Raw genomic sequence first — 26,618 nt, 5'->3', positions numbered from 1 at the left:
GAAATCAGCCTTGGGGCTTTCCCTGGTGGTACAATAGTTGAGAATCGCACTTCTAGGACTTCCCTGGTGGCACAGTGGATAAGAATCTGCATGCCAATGCAGGGGACACGGGTCCTATCCCCGGTCTGGGAAGATTCTAACTGCCTTGGAGTAACTAAGCCCGTGTGTGACAACTTTTGATCCTGTGTGCTGCAACTACTGAAGACCGTGTGCCTAGAGATCATGCTCTGCTACAAGGGAAGCCACCTCAATGAGAAGCCTGTGCACCACGATGAGGAGTAGCCCCACTCTTCGCAACTAGGGAAAGTCTGGGCACAGCAACAAAGACCCAGTGCAACCAAAATAAATAAATTTTAAAAAAAGAAAAAAGAATCATGCTTCGACTGCGAGGGGCATGGGTTCGATCCCTGGTTAGGGAAGTAAGATCCACATGCTGCCAAGTGCTGCCAAAAAAAAGAAAGAAAGAAAAATGTAATCAGCTTTGGAGGGAGTATTTATAGCACAGAAATGGGCAGAATTAACAAGTCAAGGCTTTCTCTTTCCCCTGATAGCCTGTTATTAAAGACTTACTAACACACCACTGCTCCCAGCCCTCCATCTGTCTCCACTCACTAGGCCAGGAGCCCCTTTCACAGGGACCCAGGGAGCCCTGGAAGTCTGAGGAGACTCTCGAGAAGCCACCAGGTCATGGCTGGGGCATCGCCTGCAAGCCCCAGGCTGCCCTGGGCTCAACCCTGGAACTCAGCCATGGGTTCTCCCAGTCTCCTCACCCCGTCCTCTGCCGGTGACTCTGCAGCCTAGGAGCCGATAGCCTCAGGTTGGGAGGAGCACAGGCTAACGTGTGATTATGGGCAAGTCACTTCAGCCGTCTTCACCTGCCACACAGGAATCAGCCTAAGAAGTCACACCTGTGCTGCTCACGTTCAACTCCTGTCCGTGTGACCCCAAGCAAGATAGATCCTTGCTAGGCCTCAGTTTCCTCATCTGTAAAACGGGGATAATGGTAGTTCCTGCTTCATGAGGATGTCATGAAAGTAAATAAGAGCTTTCTTAGCAGAGTGCTTAATACCCGCTAGATTTGCTGCTGTCGTTAGTAATGTCCTATCTCACAGGGCAGTTGTGAGGGGAAAGGGAACCGACGTCTATGTTCAGCGTAGGGTGTGCACACAGCAGGTGCTCGATTAATGGGCCCTGTCGTTTTCGGCGGCAGCAAAATGGGTCAGTGGCTCTGACCTGGGTGGAGTTGCCTTTCTTTAGGCCCCACCTGGCCATTCCGGCCACCAGGGGGCGCCCCGTGGCTCCGCCCCTCACCTGTGCGGGTGGTGCACCCGGCGCCGCCCCCGGAAGAGGGTATCCGGGGCCGCGGGGACCTCGGAGGCAGCCCGGCGCCGTCGGGTGAGAGCCGAGGGGGCGAGAGGACAGGGGCCATTTCGAGCTTCGGGCGGACCGGGCCGGGCCAAAGGGCACGGGCCGGTGGGGCGGGCAGGGGTGGCCGGGCCGGACTCTGGGGACCGGGAAACCCCGGGAGCGGGCAGGAAGGAAGGCGGGAAGGCTGTGGCTGGGCTTCCGACGCCGAGGGTTGGGGGTCGAGAGGCTGGTGTCCCCGACGCCCGGTGGGGGTGCTAAGAGCTGGTAGCTCAGTGCGGGGAGGGGCGAAGAGGCGGGATGCCCCCGAGTCCCAGAGCGGGCTGGACCCGCAGGGGCCACGTCGGGGAGACCCCCGGTCCGTCCGGGGGCAGTTGAGCTGGGAAGACCGCGGATGCCTGGGTCCTGCGGAGAGGTCTGGGGTTTGGCACCTGCCAAGAGGAGGAAGGGAAAAGTCAGGTGTTTGTGTGTGTGTGTGTGCGCCCGCACTCACAGTGGGTGAGGAAGCCCCAGGCATGTTGGTGGGGGGTAACATGGGGAAAAGGCCAGGGAACCCCGTGGGTCCCCTCCCTCCTGAGCCCCAGAGCCCTTGAATTGCGGCCCCTGGCGGCCCTGGGGGAGCGCCGCCAGGCTCCTTCCCCAGGGCCGGGCGGGAAGTAAACAGAAACCTGGAGTGGCCAGAAGGCAGTGCCCGCGCGGGCACAACCTGTTACCTCCCCGGGTGGCTGGGAACTGGGGGCCTGGGCCAGCGGTCCAGAAGCAGCGGGCTGAGGGTCTGGGGACCTGAGGAAATAGGGGAACAAGGACCAGGGGGCGCTGGAGGCCAGGGAACATGGGCCTGGGCTTCTGGAAGGGGAGGGGGCTGGACTTCTGAGGGGTAAGGGGTTAGGACACCTACGTTCCCAAGGCCCTGGATTCTCGGGAGAAGAGGCTGGATTTATCTCTTGAGTCCTGAGTCCCAAGAACCCGGGTTCGGGGCAGAGTTTCCCAGCTGGTGAACCAAAACAGCTGGGGCCTAGGGAAGAGGAAGCGGGGGTAGAGGGGAGCGGTGCGGTGGCTGGGGTGGGCTGTGGTCCTGGAGCACTGGGACAAGTTCCCGGGGGCAGAAACCATCTACCAGAGGCAGGAGCCCGGGCAGCTCTCTTCCTGCTTCTCCCTGCCTCAGTTTACCCTGGGGACATTAACGGAACTGGGAGAACAAGACACAGATCATTAACCCTTCTTGGCCGGGAAGACTCAGAGGGCCAGTGGCAGGTGAAGAATTTCAAGAGAGCCGCGTCTTGGCCAGCGGGGGGGGCAAACCCCTATGGGTTGCAGAGGAGGAGTCCTGTCGCCACCTCTCCTCACAGCCCTACTTGCCCCTACAGATGCTGCCAGTGCCATGAACTCCCCAGAAGGGCCCAGCTTTCCGGCCGGGCTGCTCTCAGGGGGCGCCTCCCCCAGCGGTGATGAGGGCTTCTTTCCCTTTGTGCTGGAGCGGCGGGACTCATTCCTGGGAGGGGGCCCAGGGCCTGAGGAGCCAGAGGACCTGGCCTTGCAGCTGCAGCAAAAGGAGAAAGACCTGCTGTTGGCAGCAGAGCTTGGCAAGATGCTTCTGGAGCGCAATGAGGAGCTGCAGCGGCAGCTGGACACGCTGAACGCCCAGCGCGCTGAGCGTGAAGAAGTGAGCTGGCAGCAGAGGGCAGGGCTGGGGGGTGGAGGACAGGGGGTAGGGACCAGGTAGGGGGCAGAGGGACGAAAGCAGGGTTGCCTCTGGAACAGCAGTCCAAGGCTGGGACCAGTCTCCCTGGCAGTGTTGCCCAATGATTAAGAACATGGGCTCTGGGACAACCCAGTGGTCCAGCGTTTGGGACTCTGTGTTTCCAATGCAGGGAATGCAGGGATGCAGTTTCCGTCCCTGACTGGAGAACTAAAGGTCCCACAGGCTGCCCACTGCAGAGAAAAGAACACAGGCTCCGAGGGCAAGGCAGGACCCGAGTTCAGATCCCTGCCAGGCTGTGTGACCTTGAGCAAGCCGCTGGCCCTCTCTGAACCTTGGGTCTGGCTCCTCAGCAGTATTGCACAAACCCCAGCCAACAGATCCTAGGCACTCTCTCCCTGTCTGGCTCTGGGCTAAGCACTTTCCACTCATGATCTTGGCCAATTCTCACTCAGCTCTGGGAGATACACATGGTTCCCTCCGCCCATGCTGTGGCCACTCTCACCCTGGGAGTCACATCTGGCCCCCTACACACCCAGGACACCACTGACTCCTGTATCCATGTTGTCGGCCCCACACCCTCCCCACTTGGCCACCTAATGGGCATCTCAACAGAAGTGGCACCGGATTCCGTGGTCCCATCGCCTGCTGCCCGCCCCAGCTTCCCACCGCAGGGCCCCAGCCTGAGCATCTCCGCGACCTCTTTCCTCCCACACTGGCAAGTCCTGTTGATTCTTTTTTGAAACTAGACACCAAGTCTTCTCACTTCTCATCATCTCTCCAAGCTGGCCGCAGTGCCATCATCTCTGCCCCAGACACAGCAGCTGCCTCCTCACTGGTCCCCAGCTTCCACCTTGCCCCTTGAGCTCCTTGTCCACGGGGTAGCCAAAGGGATCTTCAAAAACTGCAAATCAGATCATTTCAGTCTTTGCCCAGAATCTCCCAATGGCTTCCCCTCATTTAGAATGAAACCAAAAGTTCTCACCAGGGCCTAAACGTCCTAAGTGAGCCCCCCGACCTCATCTCAGCCACGTGGCCCCTCCTCTGAGGGGGCCTTTTTTCAGTTCCCTGAGCAACCCACACTTATGGCCTCAGGGCCTTTGCACCTGCTGTTCCTTGGTGTAGCCCTCTTCTTGCCCTACAGGAGTCAACTTAGACACCACTTCCTCCTGAAGGAGCCCCCACCGCATCTCACTCCTCTTCATCACTTCTCAGGGTTTCTTTAGAGCCCTCAATGTGCCCCTCTCCGAAACTGCCTGGTTCAAATGTGTTCATTTGCCTCTGGACTCTAAGCTGTTTCAGGCAGTGAATTTGGTGGTTTCACTTACTGCTGATAGCCAGACCCCAAAATGGGGCAAGCTCAGGAAATATTGGATGGATGAATAGATGGATGGATGGATGGCTAGATGGATGGATGGGACTTGGAGGTGTTAGGGAGCTTGCCTGACCACAAAGCAGAAGCGGAGCTGGGCATTGGCCAGAGCAATAGGGCAACAGGACCCCAGACTGGTGGGCTAATCCTAGAGCTGTGTTGTCCACACCCCCCGCCGCCCCACGGTATTTGGTTAAGGATTTGTCTGTCTGGGTTAGAATCCCTGCTCTAGTAACTCACTGTGTGTCCTTGGGCAAGGCATTTAACCTCTCTGATGCCCAGTTTCTTCATCTGTAAAATGAAGATGTTAAAGATTTTAAAGGCTTCCCTGGTGGCTCAGCAGCAGGACATGTGGATTCAATGCCTGGGTCAGGAAGATCGCCTGGGGAATGAAATGGCAACCAGCTCCAGGATTCTCATTTGGGAAATTCCGTGGACAGAGGAGCTTTGCAGGCTACAGTCTATGGGGTTGCAAGAGTAGGACACGACTTGGTGACTAAACACCAACAAAAGGATTCTAATTCCCGTGGAGTAAAGACAATAATATAGGTGAAGCCCTAGCAGGAGGGCTTGCTAATCGTCACAGCAGCTATGGTAGTGTCACCGTCCTGCATGGAGTCTACAGAGGGGTGAGCGGGCAGACGCTGGCCTCTGACTTGCCCGCCTCCCCAAGCTGGTCCTCTGGGTGTGCCAGGAGCGTCCCCCCACTGGTTATACAGGTTCTGGGGGAGGGCGGGCAGAGGCGTGGGGCCGGGTGCGGCTGCCCAGGGTTAATTAGAGGGAGCTGGCCAGGAGGAGCTAGGGGAGAGGGGTTGAGCAGAGGCGGGATCTCCGGAGCACACAGCTGTGTGAGGCCATGGGCCGGGGCTTCAATTCTGCCAGACTCAGGCACCATAAACGGCGCCTGCAACCTCGGGCCCAGAAGCCCCGGCGGCAGCCAGAGGTGAGTGGGCACCGGGGAGCCTCGCCCAACTCAGGCCCAGGGTCAGCCCCTCCAGAAACCGCTCTATGGCTCCTCTGCCTCCTCTACTATCCGAGGCTGCGTCTTGCCCCCCTGCCCGCTCCCCCCAGCTCTGTCCTGTCTCTGGCTCTCAGGCCTGCCTCAGACCCCCTGAGACACCGCCCCCCCCAGGTCTCTGCCTGTCGTTCTGTGTCCCCTCCAGTCTCACTGTTCCCTCTCTGTCTCCGCCCCTCTGTCCCGGCTCTACAGCAGCTGCAGCAGGAGAACCATGAACTGCGCCGGGGCCTGGCAGCCCGGGGAGCCGAGTGGGAGGCCAGGGCAGTGGAACTGGAGAGGGACGTGGAGGCCCTTAGGGCCCAGCTCGGGGAGCAGCGTTCTGAGCAGCAGGACAGTGGCCGGGAGCGGGCTCGGGCCCTCAGTGAACTTGGCGAACAGAACCTCCGGCTCAGCCAGCAGCTGGCCCAGGTGGGACGACCCTGACCCCGGGTCCCTCGGCAAGGAGGGGGCGGACACCCGGTCCTGGTGGGGGTGGGTGCGCTGGGCCCAGTCCTGGTGGGGGTGGTTGCGCTGGCCCAGGCTGGATGGCCCTGACCCTGGGTTCCATAGCAAGGAGGGGCGGACGTCTGGGGATGGAAGTGCTGGGCCTGTTGCTGCGTGGGCCAGCTGAGGACTCTGTTGATCCCCAACCCCATCCCCAGGCCTCACAGACTGAGCAGGAGCTTCAGCGGGAACTGGACAGCCTTCAAGGGCAGTGCCAGGCTCAGGCCCTGGCTGGGGCAGAGCTGAGGACGCGGCTGGAGAGTCTGCAGGGGGAGGTGAGTGCCAACTGGGGCCGGGGGTCTGTTAAGCGGGAAAGGCTGGCCTGGGGGCTGTCTGGGCCCAGCCTTGCCCTCCCACTCTTAGCTCTGATGGGCTTTTCCCCAGAATCAGATGCTCCAGAGTCGCCGGCAGGACCTGGAGGCCCAGATTCGAGGTCTGCGTGAGGAGCTGGAGAAGGGACGGGGCAAGCTGCAGGTCACCCATGAGGAGCTGCTGCTGCTGCGGCGGGAGAGGCGAGAGCACGGTCTAGAGGTGGCTGGCAGGGCTGGGGTGGGTGGGCGAGTCAGGCTGGGGACCTGGACCATTGCCTTGGGGCCTCCTGGGAGAAGACCCCAGAGTTGGGTCACCGGGAGCCCTAGCAGCCGGGCCAGAAGGGCAAAGGCATTAGCACAAGGGCAAGTGGGAGCCACAGAGACTGAGTGGGGCTGGTGGTTCTAGGATGCATCAGAGACCAGCAGCTGGAGGCCAGGGATGGGCCCGAGGCGAGAGCTCCCCATCGGAGGTGATGGGGACCTGGACCAGGTCTGGGTGTGAAAACAGAGGAAAGAAAATGGAAGGAGGCAGTATGCCTTGATGTTTGAGATCTTAGAAGGTTGCGCTTGCTTTGAGGTCAGATTACCAGGGTTCTTATCCCAGGGTCCCTCCCTACTATTGTGGGACACCAGCCTCAGTTTCCCCATCTGTGAGATGGGTGCATGATGCATGGCTGCGGGAAGGGTGTGATACGTTCAGCAGGTCGCCTGGCTGAGAAGAGAGGATCAGTCAGGGCCAGGTGACAGCTTTAGTAAGAAGGTGGGCCGGCCCGGTCAGGGACGGGGCGGGGCTTTTCCAGGTGACCGGATGGGGCGGGACTGGAGGGAGGGTGACTGGAGGCTTTGAAGTCTGGGTACTTGTCGGGGCCCTGCTCTATAGGTGAGGCAAGTGGCATGTGCCGAGGGGGACTGCGGGTCCCACGGCCGCCCCGCGCTGTGGGAGCGGGAGCAGACTTCGGCGCTGGGCCGGGCGGACGCCCGGGGATGCCTGACTCCCGCGGCGCGCTGGCGCCCCCTGTCGGCCGGCGGTGGGGGCATCCGGGTGACGCTCACGCTTTCGCTTGTCTGCCGCAGCTGGAACGCGCACGCTCCGAGACTGAGGAGGCGCTGAGCGCGCTGCGGAGGCTGCAGCGGCGCGTCTCGGAGCTGGAGGAGGAATCGCGCCTCCAGGACGCCGACCTCTCGGGAGCCTCGCTGCAGTTAGAGCTCGCCCACAGCCTAGACAGCGACCAGGACCAAAACCAGAACACGGACAGAAGCGGAGGTGCTCTGGTGAGCGAGCTCTCAGCCCACCAGGCTCCACACTCACCATCCCGGAGGGCTGCAGACTCCGCCCCTCCTTTTTTATCCCTAGAAGGTTTGACACTGCCCTGATCTATTTCTTTGGTGGACAGACCACTCTATCCCCGGAGACCCAAGAAGCATCCAGCCAGCAGCGTTCGCCCGAAGAGGAGAGGTTGGAGCCTCCCAGGAAGGGAACATCCCTGAGCCCAGAGGAGATATTGGGAGAAGAGGAGGAGGAAGTGTTCCGGTTACAGGTCGAGGTAGGGGGAGCATAGTATTGGATGCAAAGCTCCTCTCAATGTCAGTTTCTCTTTCCCACCTACACCGCCAAGCCTTTCCCCACGAATCCCTCTCTACTTGAATACTCCTTCATCCCAACAAACTTGCCATCAAGTTTCAACAGCCAGCCTGTATGTCACCTCCTCCAGGAAGACTTCCTGAACTACACTCCCCCTTAAGTCCCATCTCCTCCATGTATCTTTCCTGCAGGCTTAGACCATCCATCTAACCCCGACCCACCCCACCCCGCTAGGCATTCAGAAGATTCATCTCCAGCACAGGATCATTAGCTGTCAGGGTTGTTTGTGGAGCAGGTAGAGATGGGAGGTGGGAGGTACCGGAAGGCAGCGAACTAGAGTCTGGACTTCCTTGAGGAGCAAGCGCTGGGACAACCAAGGGGCCTAACTGCCTCTCTGTATTTTACCCTGGCCGCAGATGGCGATGCAGCAGGCAGAGCTACAGTCCCTGCGGGAGGAACTGCAAAGGCAGAAGGAACTGCGGGTGCAGGACCCCGAGGAGGCCTTAAGCAGCGCCCTCTCGGACCGAGACGAGGCCATGAACAAGTAAGCATCTGCAACCATTCACCACCGCCCGGGGGCCCTCTGACTTCCCTCGTTTCGTATTAGTGGTCTCACTTCCGCCTGGGTCCAGGACCCCCCTATCACCCCTGCACGCTGAAGCCCCAGCGTCCTCGGACCTGCTCTTTGCCCCTCGCCTGCAGGGTCCTGGAACTGTCCCTGGAGCTCAGCCGCGTTTCTCTGGAGCGGGACTCCCTCTCCCGGGAGCTGCTTCGCACCATCCGCCAGAAGGTGGCGCTGACTCAAGAGCTGGAGGCCTGGCAGGTGAGGGGCGGGGCGCATGGGGCCGACAGGGAGGGGCCGGTGGGGGCGGGGCCGGACGCTGACCCCCGCCGGCCCGCCCACAGGACGACATGCAGGTGGTCATCGGCCAGCAACTGCGCTCGCAACGCCAACAAGAGCTGAGTGCGGCCACCTCCGCCCCGCGCCCCGCCCCAACGCGCTTCTCCCTGCGCCTGAGCCCTGGGCCTGCCGGCGGCTTCTTCAGCACCCTCTTCCGAAGGACCTGAGCGCCGGGAACAGGCAGGGCTGGCTTTGCCCTCTTGGCTCACTTTCCTTTTCTGGCCAACGGAGCGATGGGTCCCGATTGTCTGCCAAAGGCAGCTGGTGCCCTCCCCTCCCTTGGAGGCTGGGCAAGGGCTCACTGGGAGCAGGGGCCAGCTTTGGGGGCCAGAGACCCCAGACGGGTGGCAGGGGCACGTGTGGCAGAGCTGTTTATCAAATCTACATAAATCTATCTTTTCTAGGCATTAAGCCCCCTGGCCCTCAGCTGCGGGTCGGGGATGGGGGTGGGTATTTATGTATCAAGATCAGACAGAATAATATATAAATCATTACACCGACTTGGCCTCTGTTCTTGGGAAGAAAGCACATTGAAAAAAAAAGCCACTAATTTTATTTGTATAAAAAAAAGAAGAAAACACTGTGAACCCCTGAGATGGAGGTGGAGACGCTGTTGGAGGTCAGAAGGACAGAGAGAAAGCTCGGTAGCCCAGATTAGTGAAGACGTCCACTCTGCAGCTGTTGCCCGCAGCTGTCAGGACCTAGAAACAACAGGGGAGTGACTGACCTGCCCCAACACCCTGGCCTCCCAGGGTCCCCACCACCCCTGCCCGGACCTACCTTGCACTCAGGGGCTGCTGGTTGCTGGTTGAGGCTGAGGCTTAGCAGTCCCGGGGAGGAGCCAGGCACTTGGGCCTTGAGCTCCCCACTCAGCTGCCACTGGTTGACACAGCGGCCCTGTCCAGCTGATAGAATCTGTGCAAGACAGGGAGAGAGCTCAGAGTTCAGGGCTGGAGGAAGAGCGGGGCAGGGACAGCAGAAACAAGACAGAGGGCCTCACCAGGTCCTGGTAGAAGGTGACGTGCTTCTGTGGCGCCCGCATGGGGAAGACGGTGGTGGGTGTGGAGGATCGGAGGTGCCAGAGGGTGAGTGCTGGGCCTCCTCCGCAGACCTGGGCAGAAAGATGGGGGTCCCCAGTTACTGTGAGCCATGGGCCCTCAGCCAGACAAGGCCCGAGCTGCCACCCCAGCCTGCATGCTGCCTGGCTCACCATCCAGTCCGAGTCAGTTGCCAAACATCCGATCCAGCGCCCATTGTGGGGCCTCGAGCACTCCTGGGAGGGAGGAGAACAGAGCAGAAGATGAAGACATCGGAGATGCCCAGGAAGGAAAAAGGGAGGACAGAGCGTGGGGTGTGCCCTCACCTCGTGCTTGTAGACCTCGATTGTCTGGACCTCCTTGGCTGTGCGCAGGTCTGCGGAGGAAGAACCATAAGAGGCATCCTCCTCGCCCCAGCCTCCCTTACCACCAGTCTTCCCTCCAATGCGACATTCCTTACCCCAAAGCCGCACGGCCCCATCCTCGCCGCCCGACAGCACCTCCGGGCTCCGCTCCCGCAGTGCCAAGCAGTGGATGTAGTCCGTGTGGCCCCGGAGGGCCCACTGCAGGGAGAGGGGCAGTGTCAGGACAAGACCCAGGAGGAACACCGTTGCCCCTGCTCCCCCGGCCCTGCTCTCTCACCATGAAGGTCCCTGTCTCAAGGTCCATCGCATGCAGCTGACAGTCTCCCCCCGCCAGGATGAGCAAATTCTCCTGCAGAGGAAGGCGGGATGGAGTCAGAAGTCAGGGTCAAGTCAGGCCAGGGAGAGGGGAAGGATCAAAATCTGGGCCAAAAACAGGACAGGGAAGAGCCCCGAATTTACGAAGGACTCAAACCTTGGGCACGAGAAGCAGAGCATTGATCTCAGGTACTTCCAGGCTGGTCCTGAGGGAAGGAAAGCAGAGTCAACTCTGGTGAGGTGGCACCTTCACCCCCAGGTGCCCTCTGCTCACAGGGCCTGGCTCACCTGTATGGGGGCTGACGACGCCACAGCTCCTTACAGCCCTTCATGGAGAGAAATGCTTGTTGTATAATCGCTGAATCATATGACTCTCTGTGACCCCATGCACTGGGTGGCCTCAAAGGCTCTCTCTGTGTCTGGGTACCTCGCCCTTCCCCCAGCTCCACACTCACCTTCTTAAGGATCTCCGCCCAAAGCCAGGCCTTCACCTCCCCATCCCCAGCACTCAGCAGATGTCGATCGGTGGAGACCATGCTGTAGACGGGCCCGTCATGGGCTAAAAGGAAGCACAGAAGCTGAGTGACCTCGTCCTGCTCCTGTCATCCACCCTGGGGTCCCCCAAGCCAGACTCAATGCCTGCACCCACCTTGGAAGGTCACCATGGGCTTCTTACTTTCCTCTTTGGCCTCGGAGCTCAAAGCAGCAGACAAGCTGAAGGGAAAGGGGAGAGGGGCCTGAGTGTCAGAAGAAGGGGGCATTAGCCCCCCAGAGGGCCAACTGCCAGAGCTCATGGACAGTGGGGAGCAGGGGCAAGGGTACCTAAAGATAGCTATCTGTCCATAATTGTTGCCAGCTGCCAGGAACTTCCCACAGGGTGAGACGCTCTGGGAGAATATGGTCATGTGCAGCCGCTGCAGGGCCTGAAACACTTCCATCTGTGGAGAGAGGCTGGATGAAGGCAGGCTGGGGCATCCGAGACCTCTGATCCACATACTCCTTCCTGCTTCCCCTGCGCAGTCAGGCCTCCCACCACCCAGTTCTCCTTTGAGACAGCCCACCAAGTGGGCCTTGCCCATATAAGTCCCAGGGGCGGCTCCAGGGAGGTGAGGAAGGGGAGAGCTGAGGCATGATGCCTAGTGGAAATCTGAGCAAAGACTCAGCCTCTCCTCCCGGTTTCCTTAACTGTCAAATAGAGCTCATGGGAGATTTTGTCATGATTGGATGAGCTACTGTACATAGCGTCGCAGTTTCTGTCTTCGCTCAGAAACTGCTTAAAAAACTACTCTATTACTCCAATACAGAAAAACGTACTGACCCCTGATCCGCATCCTGTGACTTTCACGTTAGGCCCCTGAGGTATTTCTGGGTTATCCTCCCTCCCCCGGGTCAGAATCCGATCCCACCAACAGCCCACGCAAAACAGGGCTCAGGGCACGACTCCCTGCCGTGCCCCTTCGGAGCCGGGCGTGAACTACAAATCCCAGAAGGCACTGCGCATCGCCCCCCCTCACCTGACCCAGAGGCACCGCTTGCTGCGCCGCTCGCTCCATCAAGAGAACTAAAAGTCCCAGAGTGCTCCGCCCGCAACGCAGCCTCACGAGTCCGGAAGTACCAGTGGGCGCCTCCCCTTCGCGGTTCCTCACCTACCCGATACTGTTGGCCGGCCGGCGTGAAGACGGCCACCGCGTAACCCAAGTCCCAGGAGCAGAGGTGACCACCGAGAAGACACCCCAACACCAAGTGGCGCCCACCGCGACCCCGCTACGTCGGGTCCCCTCCCCCACCCCGCTGAGCAGACCCGCCTTCCAGCTGCGTGCGGTTCTTCTTCCGCGCCTGCGCGGAACCTGGCCGCGCGCGCGCCTAAAGCCACGCCCCACGCGCTGGGTCACGCCCTCAAAGGCTCCGCCCCTGCCGCCTGGATCCCACCCCTCTGTCCGCAGGACCCCGAACCCCAATGATCCTGCAGCAACCCCTGGAGCGAGGCCCCCAGGGTCGGGCCCAGCGCGACCCGCGGGCCGCCTCGGGGGCTTCTGGAGGCCTGGACGCGAGGTGTGTGTGGGTGTGGGGGGCCCTGGGTGGGCCCGGCCCAGGGTCCCAGGAGTTTTGGCTGGGGCCTCGAGCAGGTCTGCAGGATGACACGCGGTGGGGCTAATTGGCAGGGCTTGGGCATAAGCTGAGACAAGGTTGGAGACCTCCGAGGCAGGCTCCTGGATGGTCTGGGAGAGAGGGTGACTTAGACGTCAGCGACAGGCATGGGCCGGGGGGCTGCTGGCTGACGCTGCAGGCTCAGGCGGGCAGATCCTGGGGATGGCGCCAAGAGGGTGGGGTGCTCCTAGCTCTCTTTTCTTCCCAGCTCCCCTCTCCGAGGAGCTGTGCCCATGAGCACCAAGCGGCGCCTGGAGGAGGAGCAGTGAGTTTGGGGGCAGGGAGGGACTCCCATCAAGTCCTCCGTCATCTCAGGTCCCCATCAGGCTACCTCTCCTCTGAATCCCAGCCTTCCTGCCTCCCCGTCTCTCCCCAGGGAGCCCCTGCGCAAGCAGTTCCTGTCCGAGGAGAACATGGCCACCCACTTCTCTCGACTCAGCCTGCACAATGACCACCCTTACTGCAGCCCCCCCAGAGCATTCCCCCCAGCTCTGCCCCCACTCAGGTAGGCACCATCCACAGTCCGCCAGCTGGGCCTTCCAGGGGATCATACCCAGTCCTAGGAGCCCATTTCCAGGCTCTGCCTCACACTGCTATTTTTAGCTTCTCGCCAACCTCTGTTGTTTCCCTACTTGGCTCCTTGGAAGGTGCCAGCAGTCCAGGAGCCCCTGGGGACCTGGACCAGGTGGGGCGTGGCTCTGCCAGGCCAGCCTCTGCCCCTGTGCCCTGTTATTTCCTCTTCCAGAAGCCCTTGCTCTGAGCTGCTTCTCTGGCGCTACCCTGGGAACCTGATCCCTGAGGCTCTCCGGCTGCTGAGGCTGGGGGACACTCCCACCCCCCACTACCCTGCATCCCCAGCTGGGGACATGATGGAGCTCTGAGATCTGGGGAGCAGTGCCCCTGGCCCCCCCACTTCTTCCCCTGAACAAGGGAGAGCAGCACTCCCATGAAGGGACCAGCTGCCCTGCTTTTCCTCCAGACCAGGCCTCTGGGCACAGGACCTCCCCTCAACAGAGGACACAGAGCCCTGAGGTGGAAGGGGCAGGAACATGGGAAAGGAGGCCATCCCTTCCCCGCTGAGAATTGAATAAAGATTGCTGAGTGAATGAAAGCTTCAATCTGGAACCCAGGCTCTTTGGGGAAGGGAGGGCAGGGAGGGGTGCTGAATGCCGGATTTCTCCTCAAGCACTTCCCTGGAAAACGGTCGCGGCCGGCCAGGTCCTGGCAGGCTGGGCTCAGGCATTGAGAATGGGTGAGTCAGAGCCTCGCCCCCACCCCCGCGGTGACTCACTCCTCCCCTCCAGCTCTGGGAAGTCAGGCTGGGATCATGCCACTCTCCAAACCATTTAAAGTTAAAGATTCTTTTATTAATAAATTCTCTCCCCCTCCACATTTTCTCCCCAAATAAATATCTTCCCCTGTGTTAGGGGGTCCGAGGGGGGCAGTGTCTTAGGGCCAGCCCCATTAGAGGGCCAGCCCTCTAGTGTTAGGAACAGGTCCCTAACCCCCCAGGCTGAGATCCCAAGTGGTGGAATTTCAGTACATCTGAGTGGGTGGGACCTGGTGTTGTGTCGGTCCCTCAGGTCAGCCTGGCCCCCAGGCCATGGTGGGGGTGGGGGTGGGGACCCTTGTGCAAATGCTGCGGTTCCTTAGCGTCAGCTGTCTGGCATGAGCCAGCCAGGGTCTCCTTTTCTATTCTGGAGCCAGAGACAGGGCAGTCAGACACCTTGGAAGGCCCTTCGGAAGCTTGGGCCCAGACCTTAGAGAAGTGATTCACTGTCCCCCATCCCTCCACACCCCTGTGGTTGGAGCAGCCTGGCTCTGGCTGTGTCTGGGAGGCTGGGGCTGGCTCCAGAATGAATGAATGAATGATGAGCGGGCACAGCCTCCTGCTGGCAGGGGGCGCGCCCTGTCACTGGATCAGGGCCACGCCAGGACAGCTCTCCCCACCGGTCTCCTCGATGGGGGCTGCAAAATAAGAAGAGGGGTGTCAGGAGTGGGGAAGATGTTGAGAAATGATGGGGGGCCAGTGGACGGGTGGGGACATACTTACTGGTAAACTTCTCTCTCCTGCGGCACCGTCTCCAGACCAGGAAGCCAGAAAGCAGCCCCAGCACGAGGGCCAGGCCCAGGGCGCCCCCCAGGATGGGCCACAGCAACCTGAAGGGGGCTGGAGGGGCCGCAGTGCCTGGGGGCGGGACTTCAAGTCAGACCTCGCTCCTCTCAGGCCAGCCCCACCCCCTAGATCGGAACCTCCAGGCTTCCCTCCCCCAGGTCCCTACCCCGGCGAGAGTCCCTTCCTCACTCCAGCCTCCACCCCCCACCCCGATTAATTTCCCAGATCTCAAGTCCCTTGCTCCCCCGCTCCACCCCGCAAGCCTCTCCCCTAGCTTGGGGTCTGCTTGCCCCGGCCCCGCCCCCACTCACAGCCCAGGCAGAAGTCGCTGTGCGGTCTCGCCCGGCACGAGGCACAGTCCATGCACTTGTCTAGGTCCGCGCTCCAGGAGGTGCCGCGAGAGCAGGGGGTGGTGCCTGGGGAGGGGGCCGCGGGTCAGAGGCTGGGGGCGGGGCGCGGCTATTTTGGGGGCTGAGGTCAGGGTCGGCCCGGCTCGAATAACGTGAGTCACCGTCGCCCTCCGCATTCCTCACAGGTGACCGCACGGCCCGACCGGGACACGGCAGCGCAGGGGAGCAGGGGGCATAGTGCGGAACGCTTTGTGGAGGGGGGGCAGTCAGGTCCCCATAACCGGCCCCCCCACCCCGCTGCAGGCGGGTGACTCATTCCCGGGCACTGGGCCCGACCCCGGTCCCTCCCCCCGCATAGCTGGGCACTGAAGTCACCGGATAGAAGGGGGCACCCCACATGGTATAGGGGGCACGGAGGTCTGTGTCCCTCAACAGCCCCCCACTCTTCGGTTAAGGCGGGGTGGGCAGACCTGGTATTGATCAGGTTGGGGGCGTGCCGCCTTACCAGACGAGACATCCCTCTCTCAAACTTTCTCCACTTCCGAGTTCAGACTCTCAGGACAGAAACACCCCGCCCCCCACGTCGGACAGGCGGGAAACTGAGGCCCGGACTACGGAAGAAGCTGGGAGAGGGATGGGACCTCTCCTGATCAGGGGATGCCGTGTCTGAGGACTGTCTGATCCCGGATCCCCGTGTCCGCCTGGTCCCCCAGTTCTGACCCGCCTCTAGGCTCCTGGTGCCGGCTCCCGGCTCCCGGCCCGGGGACTCCCCCCGCTCCCACGCCCTCCCGCCCGGCCGTGAACCGGCATACCTGGCACTCGCTCCCCGGCCGCGGCGCGCAGCAGCGCCAGCCCGAGCCCCAGCACGAGGAGCCGCAGCAGCGGGCGTAGCGGGCAGGGAGCCATGGTGCTCGTCTGGCAGCCGCTGCCGTCTGCGCTCGCCACCCGTGGACCCGGGCACACAGCGGCGGCCCCGCCCCCGCCCCCGCCTTCCGGGGCGGACCCCTCGTCTTGGCCCGGCCCCCACGATCCGCCCCTAGACGGCCCATCCCGCCCTGCCCCGCCCGCTAAGTTTAGGCATTCCCTCAACAAACGCCTCCTCTGCGCCGGAGCGGCCAGAATGCCAAAGAGAGGCAGATGTGGCCTTGCCTTCTCGGTGGCTGAAGCCCGGGAGGTGTGTGTTGGGCGAGGGAGCGGGTCTGACACGAAACAACCCATCTCAGAAATAACTGCAGCTTTCTTAAGGGCCCCGAGGGTATAATAATATAACAAAAATAATACTACTGTGTCGTTTCATTTCTACCTTGGGACATTTGTTGATGTTTGTTGTTCAGTTGCTCAGTGGTGTCCGACTGTTTGCGACGCCATGGACTGCAGCACGCCAGACCTTCCTGTCCTTCACTCTCTCCCTGAGTTTGCTCAAACTCATGTCCATCGAGTCGGTGATGCCATCCAACCATCTCATCCTCTGTCGTCCCCTTCTCCTCCTGCCTTCAATCTTTCCCAGCATCAGGGTCTTTTCCAATGAGTCCGCTCTTCACATCAGGGCTTCCCTGATAGCCTGCAATGCAGGAGACCCCGGTGCGATTCCTGGGTTGGGAAAGTCCCCTGAAGAAGTGATAGCTACCCACTCCAGTATTCTTGGGCTTCCCTTGTGGCTCAGCTGGTAAGGAATCCAGCCCCAGTGGGGGTAGACCATGGACTGTATAGCCCGTGGACTCGCAAAGAGTCAGCCGCGACTTTCACTTCACTTCACTTCACTCTTCGCATTCGGTGGCCAAAATATTGGAGCTTCAGCTTCAGCATCAGTCCTTCCAATGAATATTCAGGATTGGTTTCTTTTAGGATTGACTGGTAAAATGCTGTCTCCCTTTTTCGGAGTGAAATGAGGCTCGGGAAGGTTAGGTGAGTTCCGGAGTCCAGACCCGAGCTCTGTTCGGCCCCGCACCGCGCGCCTTCCCAGCGGGCAGAACTGCAGCCGGCTGCTACCAGGGGCCCGGGCCAGAGGTGTGCAAGCAGAGGCTGCAGGCTCGAGCGCCCCTTACTGACCAGGTTGGGATTCGCCGCAAGTCGGACAAGGGTCTCTGCCCCTCCCCAGGGCGGTGGGCCGGTGACGTCACTGCCTCTTTAAAGACCCCCGCCTCCGCCCCCATCTCCACATTCTGCCGGCTACTCAGAGTCTTTGTGGACTCCTCAGGTGAGACTGGGCAGGTGCGCCTGTCGTGGGGGAAGGGGTAGACACCGGGGATTGCGGGGCGCATGGGTCGTGGCAGAGTTGGGTTGCGGTGCATGAGACGAACCTGAGCTGATTTGACCGCGAGCCCCTGGGGGCGGGGGGACGCCTGCACCCGAACCGGGGCCCTGAAGGGGTCCTTCGGCGGAAGGGTTAAGTGCCCCTCCCCCTGCCCAGGACAAAGGCACCGAAACCCGGGAGCCCCTCCCCCACCTGTGCTGCTCTCTAGGGCCGAGCCCTTCTCCCCCTCACCTGTACGAGCGGACCCCGCGGCGAGCGCCGCCCTTAGGCGCCTCCAGGGTGCGCGGCTTCCACGGCGGGGGGCTGAGGACACCCTCCTTCGGGCCAGACTCAGGGGAAATAGGGATCGAGAGCTGGAGGGGACGCCCTCGGATGAGCCGAGGCCATAGCGCGTGGAAAGGGAAGGGGCCGAGAGCAGGGGCGCGCTTGTAAGGCTGAGGTGCCGGGTGCCTAGGCTAGCGTGGCCCCCACCCTAACCCGGGAGGAGAGGCCTGGAGGGCTGACCCTGGGGTTGGGATTGGCGCTGTAGGGCCCGCCCCGTCCGGTCTCCCCTGAGGTCATGAGTTCTCCAGGGTTATGGGCGCGGTGCAAAGGAATGGAGAGTCTGCCCTCTGGCCACCCGCTGGGGCTGGTGCTAAGTTTAGGTCCCAACCGTGCGCGGGAACTTTGTGCAATGGAGGATCATAGGGGGACCCTGAAAGGAACTGATCGCCCCCTAAACGACCTCCGAGACAAATGAGGATGTGAGGGGGCCAGAGTTGCCCCAGAGGAGCTGGTTCACTGGACAGACTCCAAAGGTGGAGTTTCCCCCAATTTAGGGGAAATTGGGCCCTAAGAGGATGGCATTTGGGGCAAGAATACACAAGAAAATGTCACCAACCTTGGGAGTCTGTTGTGTAGGCAGGGCAGAGGGCAGGACTCCAGGGGGCAGCTGGGGACCTTGGGAAAGGAAGTACTTTGGGTGGGAAGGGCTGGTGTTATTGTTTTGTTGTGTTTCTTCTCCACCTCTCCTGCCCCATCCAGGTTTTGAATGGGTGGAGCTGGTTTGAACCAGGCAGTGGTGAGCAAGGCCAGGACTGTCTGGCCACCGTCCACACTATATCTTAAAATCAAACTAGCAGCCACCTGTTTTGGGGCATGGATCCAAGCTGGGGTGAAGGGTTTGGACACTTACGTTGGATGCTAAGAGGAAACTTGGATCTGTTCTTGGTGTTAAAACTAAGTTTTAAGCCTGGAATTCATGGCTAGAGCCAACCCACCACCCATTTGCCCTGTGGAAACTACTGAAAAATTGCATCCTGTTGTTTCATCCCTTTTATCCCTTTGTACCCAAAGGGCCATGGCTAGCTAACCTTTACATGTGTGTGTGTATGTTAGTAGTTCAGTCATGTCTTTGCAACCCTGCAGACTGTAGCTCACCAGGCTCCTCTGTCCATGGAATTCTCCAGACAAGAATCCTGGAATGGGTTGCCATTTCCTTCTCCAGGGGATCTTCCCAACCTAGGGATCAAACCCAGATCTCCTGCATTGCAGGTGGATTCTTTACTGTTTGAGCCACAATGGAACCCCAGCATTTGCTTGAAAAGAAAGTGAAAGTGAAGTCGCTCAGTTGTGTCCGACTCTTTGCCTGTCCGACCCTTTGCGACCCCATGGACTGTAGCCTATCAGGCTCCTCTGTCCATGGGATTCTCCAGGCAAGAATACTGGAGTGGGCTGCCATTTCCTAGGGAGAAAAATTAATGCTGAAGCATTAAATGCTCATTTGCCCTTGAGAAAATAAGGCTTGGAGCGTGCCTTGCCCATGTACAGGGTTCATACTGACTTCCAGGGTTCATACTCTTGGTGTCCTGTGTGGTGGCTATGGCATGTGGCAAGGGACCTAGTGTTCATTGAGAATGAGGGGCTGAGCCAGCTGGTCTTACCCTTACTCTACTTTTGTCCCCCAGCGCAGCGTCTCAGCCCCAGCCTCGCCATGGCTTCCGCTGGTCTGCAAATCCTGGGGATCGTCCTGACTCTGTTTGGCTGGGTGAATGCCCTGGTGTCCTGCACCCTGCCCCTGTGGAAGGTGACCGCCTTCATCGGCAACAGCATCGTGGTGGCCCAGGTGGTGTGGGAGGGGCTGTGGATGTCCTGCGTGGTGCAGAGCACGGGCCAGATGCAGTGCAAGGTGTACGACTCGCTGCTGGCGCTGCCGCAGGACCTGCAGGCCGCCCGGGCCCTCTGCGTCATCACTCTCCTCGTGGCCCTGCTTGGCCTGCTGGTCTACCTTGCTGGAGCCAAGTGCACCACCTGCGTGGAGGACAAGGACTCCAAGGCCCGCCTGGTGCTCACCTCTGGGATCATCTTTGTCATCTCGGGGGTCCTGACCCTGATCCCTGTGTGCTGGACCGCCCACACCATCATCCAGGACTTCTACAACCCTCTGGTGGTCGAGGCCCAAAAGCGGGAGCTGGGAGCTTCCCTCTACCTGGGCTGGGCGGCTTCCGGCCTTTTGTTGCTGGGTGGGGGGCTACTGTGCTGCACCTGCCCCTCTGGGGGCTCCCGGAGCTCCAGCCATTATATGGCCCGATACTCAGTATCAGCCCCACATACCGCCTCTCGGGGTCCCTCCGAATACCCCACTAAGAATTACGTCTAATTTGGGTAGGGGAGTGGGGGCTCCTTTGACAGTGGAGTCTAACCCACTGCACTGGAGTCATGGAGATGGTGATCCATAACAGCTTTGGGATTGTTTTGGCTTCTTATTGGGGGTGGGGGGCAGTGGTTAATCCACTTGATAACCTACCTGGGGTCTGCTACTGGTGTTCCTCACTTTGGAAGATGGAGCCAAAAAGGTGATGCTTCAGTTTCTGGATTGTTCTCCACCCTGGACAACCCTCTCTTAGAGACCAACCTGGAACTGTGGTCCCCATGTGAAGGATACCACGCTGTGCCCTGCTGGTGCTGGGGCCAGGGCCTCCATAGGACAAGCCTTTCCTTGCTGGTCAAGCCTCTGGAACCCCCAGGGGCTCTCGAGCCTTATGTAGCCTCCAGAAGAGCAGGTGATAAGTTACCAAAGACCCGCCAGTCTCCAAGTCTTCTGACCTCTGGCTCCTGCATCCTGAGTCATGTTCCCCTTGTGCTGACCCCTGACCCTCCTACTCCAGCCCCTGTGCACTTCCCATATCCTGCCCACACTCACCAGTTGTTACTAAATAAAGCATGTTTTGTTTGATTACTTACCTTTGGTGTTGCTGGGGAGGTTGCTGAATGCCAGACTGGCAGGAGAAGGTGGGCATGACTGTCACACCTCCCGTGTTCCGTCCCCTGCCCCGTGACTCGCATGGCCTGAGTGAGGTCACTGCCTGGGCATGACCTGGAGCAGGCCTTGCCTGACAAACCCACGGGAGGCCATCAGGTCTTCCCAGCCCAACCACAAATACTCTGTTTATTCTGAGTTACAAATGCTCTGTTTATTCCCTACTTGAAGGTGGGGTGAGGGGGGAAGGTGATGGGCAGGGTCTCTGGGCCTAGAGGAGAGCAGCTGCTCTGGATCCCGGTAGTGGCCAGGCAGAGAGGGCCAACTCCAGGCCAGAGAAGGCATAAGGAGCTACTGCTATTTGGGTGAAGCCCAGGTTCTGGGAGCAAGGGAGGACTCGGGAAGAGGAGGACCAGCCTGAATCCAGGACAGAAGAAGAAAGAAGCAGGAGCACTGGCCAGGCTGCAGGTGGGGCCTCCACGGAGGAGGGTCTAGGCTCACTCGGGCCGGGTGCTGAGACTAGCTCTGCAGCCAGGCCTGCTCCTGCCTCTGGAAAGTGGGTTCCACCTGGCAGAGGGGTGAGAGTGGAAGGCAAGGTTGAGAGCGGGGCAGCCAGCACAAGGTCAAGGTTTCCAGCAGCAGGCTTCCTGGGACATTTGCCTCACACGTAGTCCCTCTTGTCCAGCCCAGATGCCCCCGAGCGGGAGGGGATAGAGTAGCCCAGCCTCTGTCCCTGGGGCCGCTCGATCTGAGGCGGGGGGCACGTGCAACACAGTAGCCCCCCTCCCAGCAGAAGAAGGGCGGACGCGGCCCAGCCCAGGTAGAGGGAGGCTCCCAGCTCACGCTTGAGGGCCTCGGCCACCATGGGGTTGTAGAAGTCCTGGATGATGGCGTGGGCCGTCCAGCACACGGGGATGAGCACCAGGATGCCCGCAAGGAGGAGGAGGACTCCCGCGGTGAGCACGATGCGGGCCTTGGCTCCTTCGTCCTCCACGCAGGTGGTGCACTGGGCGCCCGTGATGGCCACCAGCACTCCGAGCAGGGCCAGCAGGAGGGCGATGACGCAGAGGGCCCGGGCGGCCTGCAGGTCCTGCGGCAGCGCCAGCAGCGAGTCGTACACCTTGCACTGCATCTGGCCCGTGCTCTGCACCACGCAGGACATCCACAGCCCCTCCCACACCACCTGGGCCACCACGATGCTATTGCCGATGAAGGCGGTCACCTTCCACAGGGGCAGGGCGCAGGACACCAGGGTCCCCAGCCAGCCCAGCACAGCCAGGGTCATACCCAGGAGTTCAAGGCCAGTGGAAGCCATCTGTCCCCTCCCTCAGTCAGGTCTTCCCCACTCTAAGCAGCCCGGTTGATCAGAGGAGTGGGTCTGATGCTCCACGCCTGTGGGAACGCAGGTGGGGGGTCTCTGTGTCCAGCAAGGGCGCGTCAGCGTCCTCTGACCCACACAGCACTCACCACATCCGAGAGCCTCTTGCAGGCACCTCCTTGCTCTGTGCCCTTCACAGATGTGTCTCTGAACCCCCAGCAACAAATCCACCCTCAGTCTCGCTCAGCTGAGTGGCTGCCGTTCCCAAGCGGGTTCCGTTGCCCCTCAGGTGCCCTGCAGTCGGTCCCGCCGCCGCCGTCTGACCGTCTGACCAGCTTGCACAGACTCTCCCGCCGACCCACCTGCCGGCAGAGGAGAGCCAAGCCGAGCCACGTCCCTTGACGGGGCTTGGCGCAGGTTCTGGGCCTGAGCAGCTCACTCGGCGGTGCCACCTGAGGACTCCTGGCTGCCGAAGAGGGGTTTTAAGGCCGAGGAGGGGGAGGAGCCGGAGTGATGGGAGGAGGCAGGGCTGGGGGTGGGGGGGCTCAGAGTCGCAGGGGGATTGGTGACCAGGAACGAACCGGGGAGGAAAGAACCTCCATGCCTGTGGGGACGCAGGGACAAAGGAATGAGGAGGAGACAGGACTGGCCCTGACTCAGGCTGAAAGTGGGAGGACCCCTTGGGCACCATGCTGAGCCTCCTGAAACCCGGCCCCCCGCTGTCTTTGCTCTCCCCCTCCCCATTTTGTTTCTGTTTCATGTTGCAGATGCACCAGCTTCCCCAGTATCACACACCCTTGTCCCCCCAGCCCACCCACCCAGCACTCTGGAATCTGATCCATCTCCCGTCTCAGCCTAGTGGCTCTGGCGGCTCCCGAGGGAGAGGGCCCCGCCCGCATTGTTCCCCTGGCGACAGGTGCCTGGCGCCCAGCTCAGGTGGCATCGCCCAGGCAACGGCCTAGAAAACCACCCCCCACCACTACCTTGACTTCAGTTCAGGTGTGCCTTCCCCCTCCTGTTGCTGCCACTGGGGGCTGAGCTGAGTGGCTGAGGGTGTCGTGGGGCCGGGGGATAAAGAGCCTCTTGTGATGGTGGGGGAAGGGGGAGAGTAGAAGGGGGTGAACCCTGGTTGGGGGACAGCCCAGCGCCCGGCTCTGTTTGGGGAGACACCACAGGGGAGGGCGAGGTGGGTGAGGCCCAGGTGACTTGGGAGTCCCTGAGTCCTGCCTCGCAGAACTCAGGACGCACACCCCTTCCTGAAGACCCCATCAGAGCCCAGGACTCCCCTTGTGGAAACAGCCCAGCCTGGGGGTCACACAGACCATGGCTCAAATCCTTCCCGCTCCCCCTCCAACCTACCCACCTCCCCAGCCAGGAGCAAATTCATAGAAGGTCAAGCCTCCCTGGGTCAAAGACCCCTTTGAGAAACCTCACAGGACCCACAAACAGCAGCCCCTCATTTAGAGGGGAGGCATAAGCTCCTTCAAGCCCCTCCCTGGGTACTAAGCACTGAGCTTTATTGTGTGAAAAGGGAGTTGGGGGCTGATAAAAATTCCTATCTCCAGGGTGATGGGGAGGACTCCAGGGGGAGAGCCTCTCCTCTCCCCCCACTCCCTCTTCGGAAGCTGGAGCTCATCTGGCCTATGGGGGCAGGGATGGGAGGGCACCGCCCCCCCCATGAACACCTAGTAGCTGCTCTGCTCTGCTTGGGACCCTGGGGGAGAGGTCATCCCCTTGTCCTCCTCGTCCACCCAGTGGGGCTGCATTTACAAAGAATTCTAACTTCAAGTGGCTGCAATGCTCTGGGAACAGCTTTCAGCAATTCTTTGGAAAAGAAGTTTATATCTTGATCAGATCTGTAAAGGGATGGGCACCCCCAGAAAAGCAGGAGAATCCCTCCCCCTTAAATGAAGAGACTGAGTGAGTGAAAGTCACTTAGTCCTGTCCAACTCTTTGAGGCCCCATGGACTATACAGTCCATGGAATTCTCCAGGCCAGAATACTGGAGTGGGTAGCCGTTCCTTTCTCCAGGGGATCTTCCCAACCCAGGGATCAAACCCAGGCCTCCCGCATTGCAGGCGGAGAGACTGAGGCCAGTGCCAATCAGAGGGTCTGACCAGTGGACTCCAGTGGCTGGGGAGCCTCCCCAGAGACGGGCAGAGACCTTGCCCAGAGAGGAGCAGAGTGTTGGCCAACCTGGTTGCCCTGGCCTGAGAGTGGGGAGGAGGGTGCTGATGCAAAGGCTGGGAAATAACCAGAGCTCCCTGCTGGCTGGAATGAGCAGGGGGAAGCAAGGGTGGGTTGTCCAGCTCGTCCAGGCCCCTGAGGACTCACATTTCATGGGGGAAGGGGGGATGTGGAGAAAGAAGAAGGGCAAATAGAGGCAAGCCTTCAGTGGGCTCCCTCCAGGGCTGCCAGGAATCCAGTCACACAGGTTTGGGTAGGTGTCAGGCGGCAACCAGCCCCGTTCTCAGGAGGGCCCACCGACCCGCGCATACAAAAGGCCTCCCATCCTGGACAGCCCCAGCCTGGGGCCTTTTCTCTCTCCAGGCCTGGAGACAGTCTGCCTCTGGCCCAGAGTATAAGGCCACCAGCTCATCTTGATTTGCCTGGTAATTACTAGTTTGAGCAGAGTCCTGCATCAGGATGCGGGGGACGGGGACAGTGGGTCATCCTGCAGTCAGAACTGGCTTTACTGTGTTAGTCGTTCAGTCATGTCTGACTCTGTGCGACCCCATGGACTGTAGCCCTCCAGGCTCCTCTGTCCGTGGGATTCTCCAGGCAAGAATACTGGAGTGGGTTGCCATTTCGTCCTCCAGGGGATCTTCCCCACCCAGGGATCGAACCTGGGTCTCCTGCATTGCAGGGAGATTCTCTCCTGTCTAAGTCACCGGGGAAGCCCAGGGAAGAAGCGTCAGGGACGCCTTGCTTTTGAGGCCCACCAAGCCCACTGGCGGCTCTACCCTGCCCGCCTGCCCGCCCCACCTAGGCGACAGGGCCTCGTGGCAGCACTGCACACACCAGGTAAGCTTGTGCCCAGAGATGGCACTAAGCGGCCCCTAGGTTTCCTAGATCCCATCATCTACCCTCTACACTGCCCCTCGTGCAGCCTCGTGGGAGGTGGGCGCTCAGGAGATGAAGATGCCCCCTCTCACTGTTGCCCCCAGAGACCAATCCCAGCCACACCTGCCACACATCTCTGCTCTTCTCCCTCCTGATAAGGCACCTACTCCCACAGCTCAGAGGGGGAGTCAACGTGGGGACATTCGTCAGAGAACAAGGAGGGGGGAGGACCGGGGCTGGAATGTGCCGCCCACCCTCAGCCCTCAGCCCTCCTTAGGCCACAGCTAGGAGGCCCCGGGCCCTCTCTAGGGTTTTCTGGTCAGCCTTGATTCAGTAGGATCTGGGAACTGAAGGGTTAAAGTTGGGGTCTACAGAGGGGCAGGGACTCGGGTTGGAAGGCCATTGTTGGGGACAGACCAGCACCCCCACTGTGAAGTTACCATCTCAATGACAATTTACCAAGTCCCCAGGAATCGCCGCCTCCAGGGAGAGAGGTGGGAGGGGAACCTTCCCTGCTGTTCAGGGGGTGGGGGGCGGGGAGAAGCGGGGAGGAAACCGAGGAGTGAAAGAGCCAAATCGAACCTTTTTTCTCTTCAGGAGGGCGGAGGGGCTGGAGGCTCAGGTGGCCCAAGAGACCGGGGCTCAGATGGAGGCGAGGGGGGAGGGGTCAGTGCCAACCCTATAGTCCATCTCGATCCCCTTACAGGGGAACAGGACAAAAGAGGGGGAACTGACCAGAGCCACCAGGGGTCAGGAGGTGGCTATGGGGGCTGCAAAACAACCCCAAAGGCTGTGTCAGCCCATTTCCTGAGGCCCTGATATAGAGGCAGAAAGCCCCCGGCTGCTGAACCAAAAGGAGCAGAGGAAATTGACATCCCAGTAATAATTTTCCTGAGCTCACACCCCCATTTTATAGGCAGGGAAGGAAGCTCAGAGAGCGAAGGAACTTGGCCAAGAAAACACGTGGGAAACAGGACAAGCCTGGTGCAACCACAGACCAACTTCAAAGCCACAGGCTCCATGCCCAGCATCACTGAACTTCCCGATGGTGAGCTGGGCCTCCTGGTGCGCTTTTCCCCGAGGCAGTGCCATCTGTCCATGGCCGGGCTGAGCCTCCGTAAACACATCCCCCTGCGTCTGACTATGCGGGAAGCCACCCTCCACCTGGGGTCACTTTCACCCTGTCCGCGTTCCTATAGCGGGGCTTCCCAGGTGATGCCAGTGGTAAAGAACCTGCCTGACAATTCAGGAGACATAAAACACTCGGGTTCCATCTCTGGGCTGGGAATATCCCCTGGAGGAGGAAATGGTAACCCACTCCAGGATTCTTGCCTGGAGAATCTCATGGAGGAGCCTGGCGGGGCCCAGTTCATGGGGTTGCAAAGAGGTGGGCACGAGACTTTGTGACTTAGTACGCGAGCATGTGTCCCTGTTGCAGAAAGGGCTGTGTTGGCTTGCCACCCACAGATCAGTGGACTCTGGGTTAGACCTGGTGTCAACCCCACACAGGTCTCACTGGGCAAATTCACAACTGCCTAATCTCGGTGTCACCTGGCTATAAACCAGAGGGAGAAGCCTGCCCTGCCGAACTCTAGGGCCACTGGCCCAGGCCCCATGTGCCCTGCATATCTTAGGATTTATTGGAGGTATTGATTGTGTGTGTGTGTGTGTGAGCATAATGAC

General features: G+C 60.4%; 6 protein-coding genes across 12 annotated transcripts; 3 read left to right on the top strand and 3 right to left on the bottom strand.

The window, feature by feature from the left end:
* The first annotated feature begins 1,342 nt into the window (after nucleotides 1–1,342).
* BICDL2 (BICD family like cargo adaptor 2) lies at nucleotides 1,343–9,231 on the top strand. 2 transcript variants are annotated; one of them, NM_001205599.1, is made up of 10 exons: nucleotides 1,343–1,395; nucleotides 2,733–3,028; nucleotides 5,647–5,862; nucleotides 6,096–6,212; nucleotides 6,322–6,468; nucleotides 7,323–7,520; nucleotides 7,643–7,792; nucleotides 8,247–8,374; nucleotides 8,533–8,653; nucleotides 8,737–9,231. In NM_001205599.1, exons 2-10 carry the CDS (start codon nucleotides 2,747–2,749, stop codon nucleotides 8,896–8,898), a joined length of 1,521 nt encoding a protein of 506 aa, NP_001192528.1. In that variant the 5' UTR covers nucleotides 1,343–1,395; nucleotides 2,733–2,746; the 3' UTR covers nucleotides 8,899–9,231. The 2 variants fall into 2 exon arrangements, with proteins under 2 accessions (NP_001192528.1, XP_015315668.2); XM_015460182.3 differs by lacking the exons at nucleotides 1,343–1,395; nucleotides 2,733–3,028 and adding an exon at nucleotides 5,225–5,379.
* A 35-nt stretch (nucleotides 9,232–9,266) lies between these two features.
* Nucleotides 9,267–12,297, bottom strand: THOC6 (THO complex subunit 6). Of its 3 annotated transcripts, none has more exon segments than NM_001105503.2 (13): nucleotides 9,267–9,432; nucleotides 9,512–9,646; nucleotides 9,732–9,842; nucleotides 9,942–10,004; nucleotides 10,095–10,144; nucleotides 10,229–10,331; nucleotides 10,411–10,482; nucleotides 10,606–10,654; nucleotides 10,737–10,774; nucleotides 10,904–11,007; nucleotides 11,098–11,162; nucleotides 11,271–11,386; nucleotides 11,963–12,011. In NM_001105503.2, coding segments are annotated over 13 exon segments (1,026 nt in total). In that variant the 5' UTR covers nucleotides 12,002–12,011; the 3' UTR covers nucleotides 9,267–9,351.
* Nucleotides 12,298–12,346: 49 nt separating this feature from the next.
* HCFC1R1 (host cell factor C1 regulator 1) lies at nucleotides 12,347–13,714 on the top strand. Of its 3 annotated transcripts, none has more exons than XM_005224525.4 (4): nucleotides 12,347–12,500; nucleotides 12,805–12,861; nucleotides 12,973–13,101; nucleotides 13,342–13,714. In XM_005224525.4, the coding sequence occupies exons 1-4, from the start codon at nucleotides 12,406–12,408 to the stop codon at nucleotides 13,475–13,477; spliced, it is 417 nt and encodes a 138-aa protein (XP_005224582.1). In that variant the 5' UTR covers nucleotides 12,347–12,405; the 3' UTR covers nucleotides 13,478–13,714. The 3 variants fall into 3 exon arrangements, with proteins under 3 accessions (XP_005224582.1, XP_005224581.1, NP_001039863.1); XM_005224524.5 differs by having other exon boundaries at nucleotides 12,946–13,101; NM_001046398.2 differs by lacking the exon at nucleotides 12,805–12,861 and having other exon boundaries at nucleotides 12,367–12,500.
* A 227-nt stretch (nucleotides 13,715–13,941) lies between these two features.
* On the bottom strand, nucleotides 13,942–17,701 carry TNFRSF12A (TNF receptor superfamily member 12A). Of its 2 annotated transcripts, none has more exons than NM_001206328.1 (4): nucleotides 17,548–17,701; nucleotides 15,024–15,128; nucleotides 14,650–14,784; nucleotides 13,942–14,553 (listed from the first exon to the last, which is right to left on the bottom strand). In NM_001206328.1, the coding sequence occupies exons 2-4, from the start codon at nucleotides 15,073–15,075 to the stop codon at nucleotides 14,357–14,359; spliced, it is 384 nt and encodes a 127-aa protein (NP_001193257.1). In that variant the 5' UTR covers nucleotides 15,076–15,128; nucleotides 17,548–17,701; the 3' UTR covers nucleotides 13,942–14,356. The 2 variants fall into 2 exon arrangements, with proteins under 2 accessions (NP_001193257.1, NP_001193256.1); NM_001206327.1 differs by lacking the exon at nucleotides 17,548–17,701 and adding an exon at nucleotides 15,875–15,991 and having other exon boundaries at nucleotides 13,942–14,564.
* Nucleotides 17,229–20,539, top strand: CLDN6 (claudin 6). Its single transcript, NM_001205697.1, has 2 exons — nucleotides 17,229–17,259; nucleotides 19,263–20,539. The coding sequence occupies exon 2, from the start codon at nucleotides 19,289–19,291 to the stop codon at nucleotides 19,952–19,954; it is 666 nt and encodes a 221-aa protein (NP_001192626.1). The 5' UTR covers nucleotides 17,229–17,259; nucleotides 19,263–19,288; the 3' UTR covers nucleotides 19,955–20,539.
* A 214-nt stretch (nucleotides 20,540–20,753) lies between these two features.
* Nucleotides 20,754–22,660, bottom strand: CLDN9 (claudin 9). Its single transcript, XM_002697935.6, has one exon. It carries the CDS (start codon nucleotides 21,867–21,869, stop codon nucleotides 21,216–21,218), a length of 654 nt encoding a protein of 217 aa, XP_002697981.1. The 5' UTR covers nucleotides 21,870–22,660; the 3' UTR covers nucleotides 20,754–21,215.
* Between the last annotated feature and the right edge of the window lie 3,958 nt (nucleotides 22,661–26,618).

This window comes from Bos taurus, chromosome 25, assembly GCF_002263795.3.
Source record: "Bos taurus isolate L1 Dominette 01449 registration number 42190680 breed Hereford chromosome 25, ARS-UCD2.0, whole genome shotgun sequence".
NCBI lineage: Eukaryota > Metazoa > Chordata > Mammalia > Artiodactyla > Bovidae > Bos > Bos taurus.
The sequence above is the reverse complement of the archived record's forward strand: the minus strand, read 5'-3'. Positions and strand labels throughout refer to the sequence as shown.